We start from the raw sequence: 14,609 nt of genomic DNA on the forward strand, positions 1-14,609 counted from the left end.
GTAGTCACCAACTGCAATGATTTTGGAGCCCCCCAAAATCAAGTCTGCCACTGTTTCCACTGTTTCCCCATCTATTTCCCATGAAGTGATGCGAACAGATGCCATGATCTTAGGTTTTTGAATGTTGAGTTTTAAGCCAACTTTTTCACTCTCCTCTCTCACTTTCATCAAGAGGCTCTTCAGTTCCTCTTCGCTTTCTGCTATAAGGGTGGTGTCATCTGCATATCTGAGGTTTTGATATTTTTCCTGGCAATCTTGATTCCAGCTTGTGCTTTATCCAGCCCAGCATTTTGCATGTTGTACTCTGCATATAAATTAAATAAGCAGGTTGACAATATACAGCCTTGACATACTCCTTTCCAAATGTGGAACCAGTCCATTGTTTCATGTCTGGTTCTAACCGTTGCTTCCTGATCTGCATACAGATTTCTCAGCAGACAGGTAAGGTGGTATGGTATTCCCATCTCTTTCAGAATTTTCAGTTTGTGTGGTCCACACAGTCAAAGGCTTTGGCATAGCGAATAAAGCAGAAGTAGATGTTTTTCTGGAACTCTCTTGCTTTTTCGACGATCCAATGGATGTTGGCAATTTGATCTCTGGTTCCTCTGCCTTTTCTAAATCCAGCTTGAACATCTGGAATTTCTCAGTTCACATACTGTTAAAGCCTTCTTTGGAGACATTTGAGCACTACTTTCCTAGCGTGTGAGATGAGTGCAATTGTGTGGTAGTTTGAGCATTCTTTGGCATTGCCTTTCTTCGGGATTGGAATGGAAACTGATCTTTTCCAGTCCTATGGCCACTGCTGCATTTTCCAAATTTGCTTGCATATTGAGTGCAGCACTTTAACAGCATTATCTTTTAGAACTAGAAACAGCTCAGCTGAAATTCTGTTACCTCTACTAGCTTTGCTTGTAGTGATGTTTCCTAAGGGCCACGTGACTTTGGACTCCAGGATGTCTGGCTCTAGGTGAGTGATCACACCATAGTGGTTATCTGGGTCATGATGATCTTTTTTGTATAGTTCTTCTGTGTATTCCTACCACCTCTTCTTAATCTCTTCTGTTAGGTCCATACAGTTTCTGTCCTTTATTGTGCCCATCTTGCATGAAATGTTCCCTTGGTATCTCTAATTTTCTTGAAAATATCTCTAGTCTTTCCCATTCTATTGTTTTTCTCTGTTTCTTTGCATTGATCAGTGAGGAAGGCTTTCTTATCTCTCCTTGCTATTCTTTGGAACTCTGTATTCAGATGGGTATATCTTTCCTTTTCTCCTTTACCTTTCACTTTTTTTCTTTTCTCAGCTATTTGTAAGGCCTCCTCATACTACCATTTTGCTTTTTTGCATTTCTTTTTCTTGGGGATGGTCTTGATCACTGCCTCCTGTACAATGTCACAAACCTCCAACCATAGTTCTTCAGGCACTCTATCAGATCTAATCCCTTGAACGTATTTGTCACTTCCACTGTGTAATTGTAAGGGATTTGATTTAGGTCATACCTGAATGGTCTAGTGGCTTTCCCTACTTTCTTCAATTTAATTCTGAATTTGGCAATAAAGGGTTCATGATCTGAGCCATAGTCAACTCCCAGTCTTTTTATTTTTGCTGACTATAGAGAGCTTCTACATCTTCAACTGCAAAGAATATAATCAATCTGATTTCGGTATTAACCATCTGGTGATGTCCATGTGTAGAGTTGTCTCTTGTGTTGTTGGAAGAGGGTGTTTGCTATGACAGTGTGTTCTCTTGGCAAAACTCTGTTAGCCTTTGCCCTGCTTATTTTGTACTCCAATGCCAAACTTGCCTGTTTTCCAGGTATCTCTTGACTTCCTGCTTTTGCCTTCTAGTCCCCTTTGATGAAAAGGACATCTTTTTTGGTGTTAGTCCTAGTAGGTCTTGCAGGTCATCACAGAACTGTTCAACTTCAGCTTCTTTGGCACTAGTGGTTGGGGCATAGACTTGGATTACTGCGATATGGAATGGTTTGCCTTGGAAACGAACAGAGACCATTCTTTCATTTTTGAGATTGCACCCAAGTACTGGATTTTGGACTCTGTTGTTCACTATGAGGGCTACTCCATTACTTCTAAGGGATTCTTGCCCACAGTAGTAGATATAATGGTCTTCTGAATTAAATTCATCCATCCCACTTTCATCATGTATTATATCTCCCCTTTCCATTAACATGAAAAAACATGATTATCATTTCTGTTTAATATATCATTGTTTACTATACCTTTTCCCTTTATTTTCTCCTGTTGTTTAATTGTTTTGCATTTATAAAGATTCTACAGTTAATGTATGCTTTCAAATACATGCTACAAATTAATAACTACAAATACAGCTCACATGTGTACGTGTGTGTGTATTTGTGTATGTGTGTGTGTGTGTGTGTGTGGATGCTGAAGGGAATAGCACAAAAGAGAGAAGAAAGGATTACTTTTCAGGCATTATTTCTGTAAGTAAATCTTACTATGAATAAAGAGATTTTTTTCTTTTTTATAAATAAAAAAGTATAGTATGCATTGATTTAAACAAAGTCCCTAAACCACAAACAGACATTTTATGAGTAAAACAATATTTTCATGGGGTAGTTCATGAAAAGACTTATGGCAACTGCTTTTAATGACTCACATTGAGGCTGTTCTCAGTAACCTCAAAGCAATCCATGTGCCTGTGACTGTGTGTGTTTTTAATGCAAGGTCCCGGAGTCCCATCCTTTAGCTCTGAAAAACCAGATTCATGGCCAGCCTAAGCCCTGCCTTCTTGGGGGCCACATATCTATAAGTTATGAACTAAGTGTTTTGCCTCTATGCACCATCTCTATTTTGATCTCATTTTCCAGAGTTTCCATAATGTTATTTGAGCCAGTACTGTTTTGTTTTTCCAAATCTTTATGTAAGGGAACAAAGGCCTGAAACTTCCTAATCTGCCATCTTTCTGGTGTTACTCTCAATCTCTTTGTTTACCAAGAGGTAGTCACAATTGTTTTATTCTATAATTGGTAAGTTCCTTCATCAGAAATGTTATATATCTGGAGAGCTTTCTACTCAAAATCAGACTTCTCTAAGTGTCCTTCTCACAAGGCACAGATCTCAGGCAACTTTAAAAAAGAATTAGATGGCATTGGCAGCTGCATTATTACTCTGCATGCTAAGTTGCTTTAGTCATGTCCAACTCTGTGCTACCCTGTGGACTGTAGCCTGCCAGACTCCTCTGTCCACCAGATTGTCTATGCAAGAATACTGGAGTGGGTTGCCATGCCCTTCTCCAGGGTATCTTCCCACCCACGGATAGAACCCGTGTCTCTGTGTCTCTTGTATTGGCAGGCGGGTTCTTTCCCACAAGTGACACCTGGAAAGCCTGCATTATTACCGTGCAGTCCTTAAAAAGCTTCAGCACATGCCATTCTACTGACTTCCCAACAGCTCATCTTTTGTCAAAGAAGCTCTAACCCATGAAGACACCCTTTTTGAGTATGACAGGGGTGGTAATGAAAAGGAGACTACAGAGGTCTATTGTCAAATCGCAAACATTTCATCTCTGTCTAAAATGAGACAGATCATATGACATAATTTTTCCCTGACACTGTCTAGAATAAGCAGGAAAAGGACCTTTCTCTTTCAAAGTTCCTTACATCTGGGTTTCATTAAAGACAACTGACTATATCTTTTCAGCATGTTCATTTTATAAGCTCTGATTTTTTTTTTCTTCCTTTGGTAAAACAAATGCATTTCCAAATAAATTTAATTCCATGAAAGATTCCCAATGAGCTTTTGCAAATGTTGTGATCAAAGAAATCTGGTCTAGGGCCACAGGGGGGGTCTTATTTTTGTAGCTGAACAAGAAGTTTCTAATGGCAGCATGCACTTTTGGAAAAGCTAAAACATTTCAGGAAGGCATGAGCATGGGGCAGCCCACTGTTTGAACCCTGCCCTCACAGACCTATTAGACTCCTTTTGGAAGATGAGACTTTCTTCCTGGTGCTTGGTTAGATTTCCCTTTCCCATGTGGAAATTTTCAGGCCCTTACTTGGTATTTTGCTTCCTCTGTAACTAGTTAACACTAAAGCAGAGGTAGTTATAAATATTCAATTCCAGCATTTCAATGTTATTTCAATGTGGCATTGGTCATATTGACAACAATTATTAATATTTCTCAGATGACCTGTATGAACAAATATTTTTTAAATGGACTTGAACTGATCAGTAAACACAGGACATCCAGGTCCAAAGTAACATTGGGTTTAAATTTTGTATATGTAATATTAAAGATCATTAAAAAAATTTTAATTGGAGGATAATTGCTCCACAATATTATGTTAGTTTCTGCCATACATCATCATGAATCAGCCATAGATATACACATGTCCCCTCCCTCCCAGCTCTCTAGGTTGTCACAGAGCACCAGGTTTGAGCTCCAAGTGTCATACAGCAAATTCCCACTGGCTATCTGTTTTACATATGGTAATCCACGTGTTTCCATGTTACTCTTTCAATTCGTCCCTCCCTCTCCTTCCCCCACTGTGTCCACAAGCCTGGTCTCTATGTCTGTATCTCCACTGCTGCCCTGCGAATAGATTCATCAGTACCATCTTTCCAGGTTCCATATATATGCATTAACATACGGTTGTTTTTCTTAAAGATCATTTTTTAACAAAACATTGGAAAACAAATGCTGATGCTTTAGTTGATTAAACGATTTACATTAGTAGTAAAAACAGAGAGTTGTAATTTTAACATCCTCCTAAACATTTCCTAAACCAAAATTCTCCAGCAGTTCTCTGTTAGTAAAGTAGTTTAAAGAAACTGTCTGTCACCTCATTAGAACTGATTCAAATGTATTCTTTTTAATGGCTGAGTAATACTCCATTGTGTATATGTACCACAGCGTTCTAATGAGGTGGATGAAACTGGAGCCTATTATACAGAGTGAAGTAAGCCAGAAAGAAAATCACCAATACAGTATACTAACGCATATATATGGAATTTAGAAAAATGGTAGCAATAACCCTGTATGCGAGAGAGCAAAAGAGACACAGATGTATAGAACAGTCTTTTGGACTCTGTGGGAGAGGGAAGGGGGGGATGATTTGGGAGAATGGCATTGAAACGTGTATAATATCATATGTGAAATGAATCGCCAGTCCAGGTTCGATGCAGGATACAGGATGCTTGGGGCTGGTGCACTGGGATGACCCAGAGGGATGGTATAGGGACGGAGGTGGGAGGCGGGGTTCAGGATGGGGAACACGTGTACACCCGTGGCAGATTCATGTTGATGTATGGCAAAACCAATACAATATTGTAAAATAACTAGCCTCCAATTAAAATAAATAAATTTAAATTAAAAAAAAAAGAAACTGTCTGCCAATTGCTTTAACATGTTTAGATATGAGTTTTGGAAACTCTACCAGGTCTGATATGATAGAGATTTGTCTAGGTGAATTTTTCTATTACTCAGGGACTAAACATTATAAAACAGTGGTTGAGGAAACTGTAGTATGTTATCATTAATTTTAAGAAATTTGTAGACTCAATTCTAGTTCTATTTTATAAGCCGTTTTGAAACAAAAAGGTCAAATGCTCCATCCTCATCCTCTGAAACTCATTTGTGACTTTCTTACTGTGCTTGAGTCTCCATCTTATCTTCTAGCTCATGGACTCCACTCTGCAGCACCGCCGACATTTCCTGAACAGTTTCTGAGTCTCTCTCACTGGCTGGAAAACAAGAATCTTTTCTTTTCTGGAAAAATAAATTATGGCATTAGACAATGAAGAGAACTGAGATTCAAGGCAGATTTTCTTTTTCAAGTGACCTCACTTGTTAATCTAACTACCTTAAAGCACTCTCCAGACATTATGATTTCTTCACCAAGCTGATGCCAGGATTCTAATGTGAATGTGTAAGTACCGACATAGCCAACACTGATACTGGCTAAGAATGTTAAATAAATCAAGATGAAGGTGTGTAACACTCACTGGAAGCAACTCAAGAGACAGGGCGGTAACCCAGCATAGCTACCTTTATGATTACAACTTTCACATCTGGCCGACACTGCCTGTTAGAACGCTATGAGGTAATGTCTCCATAGTTACAAAGTTCCGGCCTCTGAACAATTGCTGTGTTAATACTGCACCTGTTTTGCAGTTTGCGCACATCAAATAACGTAACTTGCTTTTAAGAGAGCCGTTTCTCCTACCAGGCAAATTTTGTCATCAAAATGTTTGTTATCCTATTTTGAATTTCTGAGGGTTAAAGCTAGTATGCAAATTTGAGGGGAGTTACTCACTGTTCTGGAGGTAGGAGGGTTGGTTCATTTGTTTTGACAAATGCTTTTTGAGGAAATGGCAACAGCTAGGCAACACAAACAGAAGGCAAAAAGAAACCTATTGGTAGAAATAATGAAACCAAAGCCAGGAGTTCTAAATTCTTCTCCTAGTTATTCCAGCAATATGATTTAGAAGAGATCACTTAATTAAGATTCTACCTTGAGTAAAAGATCCACATTTAATGTGTCATAATAATAATGGCATGGGGATACAATTAACACATATGAAAGTACATAATTGCGCATAGTAATAAGATATATTAATGATGATTACCAGATGAGTAAGTTCATTCAATAGATATTTAAACAAGCATTTACTATTACCAGGAACCATCAAGGTACTATGAACAAACAGTTCCTGCCTCAAGGAATAATGATAAAATATCTTCTAATTTAGATTAGAAAATGGTTTCCATCTTGGAATGATGCACAGTAGAATTTAAATATCAATACAAAGGACAATGAAGAAAGTAACTATTTTAATAAAAGAAAAAGACAATAAGTATATCACATACTGATACAAGTAAACTTAAGGAGGGCAAACATTTGACTATATTTTCTTCTTCTCAGAGATGAAGGGAAATTCCTTATTATGCTTATAGGCCAATTAAATCAGCACAAAGAGATTTATAAATTTATATTTATGTTCAGAAAAGAATTAAAATGAATTTATTGCTTTTTGCCACCATCCCAGTTTCCTTACATCTTCCTATGGGGATGGTTTCCTAGCTATTATACAATTTTGTACTTGAAATACATATATTCCCATGATGTTTTATCAGAAAACCTATTCACATTTTCCAATATTGTTTGGCGAAAGAAAAATCTGCCAATGGGAAAAAGATTGAAAAGCTTTAAAACTGTGAAGGTTTCAATAGTTATTCCCCACACAAGACGTTTTCTTTATCTACTTCCCAAGCTAGAACATATATGCAATTAAAATCAATTTCCTCTTTTGCTGCTGCTCAAACTAAGCCAGTAGTTTTCAACAGGAGATGAAGTGAATCACAGGGAATTTTGTGAATATGCGGGGACATTGTTCAGGCTCCTCTGTCCATGGAATTCTCTGGGCAAGAATATTGGAGTGGGTAGCCATTCCCTTCTCCAGAGGGTCTTCCAGGGACTAAACCTGGGTCTCCCACATCACAGGCAGATTCTTTGCCATCTGACCCATCAGGAAATCCCATGAAGGGACATTAATAGTAGTCATAAAGATTTGGTGGAGTGCTACTGGCATTTAGTGGACAGGATCCAGAACTGTTAGACTTTCTACAACATGGCAGATAATCCTCCTTGGTAAAGAATTTTCCCATGCACCATCTGACTTGCCAGACATTAATGGAGATGAAAAATAATTTATAATTATCTGAGTCTAAAGCCCAACTCTGTATTACATATAAGTGAAAAATATTTTTGTAACATTTTAATATTTACCAAATTTTCCAGGAAGTAACTATGCATTATTTACAGTGAGGGAAGATTATAGATTGGTTTGTTTAGACCTTTTCCAAAAGTTGTTCATCAGTTGGAAAAATTTGCATCATCAAAGGCAGTACCACTTGGTGTGTTCATGTGATATAACTTATCTGACATAGGTAATAACAGTAGCAACAATAACAAAATCAACATGAATCTGATGAATCTTCTAATTTACATAAAATACAGAGAACAGAAGAGCACGTTAGCTAATAGATCAAGATATTTAGAAGACAACCTGTGTAATTTGTGGATATAGCTTATATCTGAATTCAAGCAAACTAAAAAATGCAAAAGACATTGGAAATTTAAGTACACTGGATACTTAATAGTATTAAGGAGTAACTGTTACATATTTAAGGTGCATTATGGTATTATGTAGAAAAAATGGCAACCCATTCCAGTATTCTTGCCTGGGGAATCTCATGGGTAGAGGAGCCTGGTGGGCTACAGTCCATGGGATTGCAAAAGAATCAGACATGACTTAGCAACAAAACAACCAATAATGGTATTATGACTGTATTTTTTAAAAAAGATTCCTTGTTTAGAGATACATCCTAAAACATTGTAGATAAAATGATATGATGTCTAGATTTGCTTGACAATAATGCAGAAAGTAGGGAGTGGATGGAGTTGTGGATGAAAAAGATGGGCAGTGACTTGTAATTGTTGAAGCTAGGTAATGGGTACATGGAGGTTTGCTATACATTTTGTTTATTTTTTTCTATAAATTTTGAAATTCTCTGTAGTGAAAAGGGAAGGTCATTTGGGGATGTTGTAGACTCGTATTCATTGGAAGGACTGATACTGAAGCTTCCGTCACCTGATGTGAACAGCTGACTCACTGGGAAATCCCTGACGTTGGGAAAGATTGAAGGCAAAAATAGAAGAGGGTATCAGAGGATGAGATGGCTGGATGGCGTCACCAATGAAATGGACATGAACTTGGGCAAACTTCGGGAGACAGTGAGGGACAGGGAAGCCTGGTGTGCTGCAGTCCATGGAGTTGCAGAGTCGGACACGACTGGGCAACTGAACAATAGCAACAACAGACTCCTTCCATTGATATCATCATCATGGCTGTCTCTAATTCAGGAAGGACAGAGTCAAGTTAGAGCCGAAAGGGAAAAGCAAAAACACTGTTTATGAGGTTCACCAGTCTCACACAGGTCCTTTTACCACAGCTCTGGAAGATGGGAGTCTCCCCATTTGGGGAAGTGACAGTCCAGAGAGATGAAAATCTCTTCCAAGGCTATATGGCCACTGGATGGCTGAGCCAGGATTTGGTCTCACATCCATTTCTTACAAAATCTCCTTCACTCTACTCCCTGTTTCTCTGCTGTAATTACTGTCCAATAGCTTCCTAACTCCTTACTACTTCTCTGCCCCTGAACCAGCTCAGTCCTGATCTTTCTCTTTGCTATGGTCTCACATCACTCTCTCCCATTGTCCAGATTCTGTGTCATTTCTCTTTGGCCATATCCTCTATTGGGAAGACATCTGAATTTTGCATGAGAAATTGAAAGAGTATTTTTAGGGCAAAATAAGATGATGATAACTGAGTTTTATATTGTGAGCTTTTACCTTGATTAAGAAAAAAACACCATATTCTGTAATCTAAAAAAAGTAGGCAAAATATTATATGTCCATAATTTTTTAAAAAGTTGAAAGACACAAAGAACTGGCTTTATGCACTCTGGTCTTCTGTTTCCCCATATGGAAAACATTTGCACAGTAGGAGATTTTTATTAAATCAGTAATATAAATAAAATGCCTTGTGTGAATGAAGGTAGTATATACAAAGAGAGTTTTCTTCCCCTCTCAGGCCATGGATTGTAATTTCCAAATAGAGTATCATGTAATTGAAGATTGCAATTTAAAACATGATTTTGCTCCACCATCTATGATTCAAAGAATTTGTATATCTGGGATACACTTTCACATTTGCACACATATTATAGTACAAATTCCTATTGTAAAGCATCTTGCTAGTCTAAAAATGTGCTGTATTGCTTCATATCCTTCACACAGATCCACATGTAAATAACACAGCCTTGAACAAAGATGTTATTATTTCACCTTGAAGTCAGGGTCACATGAAGGTTCTACTGGAGGTGTTCACAGGAGAGGACAGAGGGCCAGTTATTAGGAGGTTCAAGTTTCAGATATCTTGCTCTGAATACCTTCATGGTCCTTTCCAATCACAAAATTCTATTGCCAAAAAATACTAAGAACTCAGATTTGTTTACACGATACTAAATGTCAAACAATGGCTTGAATCCTCAAACATTCATATCAGTTTCAGCAACAGTTCATAAATAACTGCATAGATACATGTAATTACATGTGAAATAAATAAGTACATGTACTGAGGCTCAGCCTTTATCCATGAATCATTTCTATCCATGTTCTTTGGAGGAATAAAATATCTATTCTGAGACAGGGCATCTCAGACTTGTTCAGAAGGGCAGAGATCCAGAACATATGCTCTTATTTGCATAACATTTTCTTTGTTAAATATTTTCAAAAATACAAATCAATACATTTTTACTTCCTCTACACACTAGTTTTATATACATTTTACTAGCAAAAAGAAATGTACCTATATTATTTGGATACCATATAAACTCACAACTACCAGCTCAAACATCTTAAAATAAAATATATCACCCAACAAAGTGCTCAACCAAGAGCAAATGATTGGTTTTGAGATTTCCTATTCATAGGAATTTGCAATTTCATTTTCTTCTCTCATCTACTAGCAACCTTAAGCAGGAAAGTGGTGTCTGCAGACAAGGACTTGTGAAAAATGATTGGAGAAAGAATTTGAATTGAGAATATGTGATCCATTAACATTTTTCCTTTGCAAACAGGGTAAAGGCAATCATTCAATATTACAGTCAAACGCTTGCTCTCTACAGCTTGGAACACTAGTGCCCCTTGGGAACAAGTGTGAGTAGCCATGGATTAAAGGAGTATGAAAGAGAGTTATTAGAAACCTGAATATGGGCTCTGCCTATGGTGTTAAGCACAAATATAAGATTGAATGGAGCCTCTCCCAACTCAGTGTGGAAGCACATCCAGGTAAGAAGGGGCTTCAATCCTGACTCACCCCTTCCTTCTTGGTTAGGGCACACATAACCAATTTTATCTGTGGTAGCTACTCTCAGCATTATTCATCATTGATGATAATGATGGCAATAGGTGGCAATAAGGGGTACAGTTTACTAAGGATGGATCAGTTACTCTTGAGAAATCCCTTGAGAATACTAGATACATAAATGAAGATGCTTTCATTATTCTCCTGACAATCTGAAGGTATTTTTGTTGTCATCCAGTTGCAAAGTTGTGTCCAACTCTTTGTGACCCCGTGGACTGTAGCATGCCAGGTTCCTCTGTCCTCTATCTCCCAGAGTTTGCTATTGAGCCGGTGATACTATCTAACCATTTAATTTGAAGTATAAACAAATGTAAATCGGTAAATTAAATGTAAGTTGTTTAGCAGATTTTCTCCTCTTGTGCTAATGAAACAGGAGAAGAAATTGAGAGAATCCTAAGGGTATAAGAACCCTGAGGTTTGCATTATGTCTTTTGCAAGAGAAGGACACTTCTGACCTTCACTAAGAACAGAAAAGAAATTACTGGGGTGGATAATACTGTGTTTGAAGCTATCCTGTGTCATTTATTTGAGACCCTGTATATCAGAAAGAGGGGAGAAAGCAGACATCTGAGATGGAATGAGAAAATTCCTGCAGTGTTAGGAAACAGAAGTCCCTGAAGACCTTTGGCCATGTGTAGATTAGTAGAAGAAAGACAAGCTGGACATTTTTACATGCTGGAAATTTTCTTTGGCTGTTCTATTAGCCTTAGTTTTATGGTTACTCTTCTGTGTTCATGTTTGTCTCTCTGTTAATTTTCAGAGTGAATACTTTTACAACTCAGAGCCATAATTAATACTGAATACTACTACTACTGCTAGCTATCATTTAACATGTATTTCCTATTTGTGTTATGTATATTATAGGCTTACCAGGTGGCACAGTGGTAAAGAATCTGCCTGCCAATGAAGGAGACTCAGGAGATGTGGGTTTGATCCCTAGGTGGGGAAGATCCCCTGGAGGAGAAAATGGTAACCCACTCCAGTATTCTTGCCAGGACAATCCCATGGACAGAGGAGCCTGGCAGGGCTACAGTCCATGGGATCACAAAGAGTCAGACAAGACTGAGCATGCACACACACATGCACTCTATGTATATTATTTCATTGCATCCTTTTAAGGATGTAATATTATCCATCTTTCACAGATGAGGAAACTGACAATTAGAGCAGTCAGGTAACTGCCCAGAGTCACACAGCAGAACCAAGGCCAGGGTTCAGGTCTATCTGAATTTTGGGACTGGATTTTTGATCATTACATTTCTTCTGAAAAATATTGAGCACCACTGTTTACAAGACAGTTGGACAGATACTTTATAATATAAATGAATTGCAGACATGTTCCTTGCTCTTCTGGAATTTATTCTTTTGATGAGACAATAGTATCTGTGGGTATGAAAAAATAATGCATTATAAAATGTGATAAAAATCAGAGGATAGTTCTGTTAAGAGCTAGAAGAACTCAGAGAAGAATTAGTAGGAAAGCCTTCACAGAAGACATGGGATATGCAGTATGTGTGCACCTCAAAGGATAGATAGGATTTTGAAAAGCAGAGAACAGGAAGGAAGATATTATTTTATTCTTTCATGCATGCATTCACTCAACAGAGACATATTAATTACTTGTTGTGACTTGACAGTACTGAATGTACTTTTTCTGCGAGCATCCAAATCCAGGATAGGCATGGTATAGGCTGAGGCAGAGAGATGACCTGAGTGTGCAGTGCTAGAGTGTGCAGTGGTAGAGTCAGATACATAGTGGAGACCAGATCAGAGATGGCTGTGAACCCAGGCCAAGGAGTAGAATACACTCTCAGTATGCACTACGTGGGTTTCCCTGGTGGCTTCGTGGAAAGAATCCACCTGCCAATGCAGGAGATGATGGTTTGCTCCCTGGGTCAGGAAGACCCCCTGGAGAAGGAAATGGCAGCCCACTCCAGTATTCTTGCCTGGAGAATCCCATGGACAGAGGAGCCTGCTGGGCTACAGTTCAAGGGGTCACAAAAGAGTTGGACATGCCTTAAGGACTAAACAACAACAATGTCAATAGTTAGATTAATTACAGAATATTTCGTTGGTTGACATGACTGACTTGATGGACATGAGTTTGAACAAGCTCTGGGAGTTGGTGATGGACAGGGAGGCCAGGCATGCTACAGTACATGGGGTCACAAAGAGTTGGACACAACTGAGTGACTGAGGATATTTCAGGAGTTTCTTGGTTCTATTTATATGTAAGAATATGTGTGTTTTTCTTTTTCTTTTTTGGATTCATAGGCGCTCTTTATTCCAGATCAAATTTCTTTGCTGGATTTATGTATTACAAATATATTCTCTCAGATTATAATTTATATTTTCTCTCTCTGAAAGATGCATTTTATGAGAAGAGCATATGTGTCCTTGTGCCATTACCACACTATCTTAAGGTAACTTTGTAGTATATTTTGTGTTGTCGTTTTAGCCGCTAAGTTGTGTCCTACTCTTTGAGACCCCCATGGACTATATAGCCCACAGGCTCCTCTGTCCATGGAATTTCCTAGGAAAGAATACTGGAATGGGTTACCATTTCTTTCTCCAGGGGATCTTCCCTCATCTCCTGCATGGGCAGGCAGATTCTTTACCACTGAGCCACTTGCAAAGCCCCAGTATTGTATACAAGTCTTTCAAAAAAATTTAATAGTATCATGACCATTCTAGATTCTTTGATTTCCATGTGAATTTTTAGAATAATCTTGTCAATTATGGGCTTCCCTTGTGGCTCAGCTGGTAAAGAATCCACCTGCAATGCAGGAGACCTGGCTTCAATCCCTGGGTTGGGAAGATCTCTTGGAGAAGAGAAAGGCTCCCCACTCCAGTATTCTGGCCTGGAGAATTCCATGGACTATATAGTTCTTGGAGTCACAAAGAGTCGGACACAACTGAGTGACTTTCACTTTCACTTTGTCAATTGTGAAAATACCAGCTTAGATTTTGTTTGGGGTTGCACTGACTGTACGGGTCAATTTGGAAAGAATGGATTACCTGCAGTCTTCCTTTCCGGTAATAGTCTTGTCAGGTTTTGGTATGAAGGTTATGCTGGTCTCTGAAATAAAAGCAAAAATAAACAAATGGAACTTAATTAAACTTTAAATTTTTACTCAGCAGAAGAAACCATCAACAAAATGAAAATACAACCTATAGAATGGGAGAAAATATTCACAAATGACAATGAACGAAGTGTTAATATCCAAAAATATATAAACAGCTCATACAACTCAAAATCAAAAAACAAATAACCCACTAAAAACGGGCAGAAGACCTGAATAGATATTTTTCCAAAGAATACATACAGATGGCTAACAGGTTCATGAAAACATGCTCAATATTGCTAATTATTAGAGAGATGCAAATCAAATCAACAATGAGCTATTGTATATACCTATAAGAATGACTATCATTAAAAAGTTTACAGATAACAAATGTTGGGAAGGATGTGGGGGGAAAGGGAACACCTGTGCACTGTTGGTGGGGAATGTAAATTGGTTCAGTCACTGTGGAAAACTGTATGGAGGGTTCTAAAAAACTAAAAATAGAACTCTCAGATGATCCAGCAATTCCACTCCTGGGTATGTATCTGGAAAAGATGAAAACACTGATTTGTAAGAAGA

At 38.1% G+C, this 14,609-nt stretch overlaps 1 protein-coding gene across 1 annotated transcript in view; it reads right to left on the reverse strand.

Moving 5' to 3' along the window:
* Window positions 1-13,996, reverse strand: part of LMNTD1 (lamin tail domain containing 1) — a 62,005-nt gene extending 48,009 nt beyond the window's left edge. The window contains exons 1-2 of the mRNA XM_010855997.1: window positions 13,984-13,996; window positions 5,625-5,743 (exon numbers count right to left, since the gene is read on the reverse strand). Of these exons, the coding sequence (XP_010854299.1) occupies window positions 5,625-5,686 (62 nt within the window). The 5' untranslated portion in view covers window positions 5,687-5,743; window positions 13,984-13,996. The remainder of the gene's footprint in view (window positions 1-5,624; window positions 5,744-13,983) is intronic.
* Between the last annotated feature and the right edge of the window lie 613 nt (window positions 13,997-14,609).

The sequence above is a fragment of the Bison bison genome, unplaced genomic scaffold (genome assembly GCF_000754665.1).
Source record: "Bison bison bison isolate TAMUID 2011002044 unplaced genomic scaffold, Bison_UMD1.0 scf7180017864370, whole genome shotgun sequence".
Taxonomy (NCBI): domain Eukaryota; kingdom Metazoa; phylum Chordata; class Mammalia; order Artiodactyla; family Bovidae; genus Bison; species Bison bison.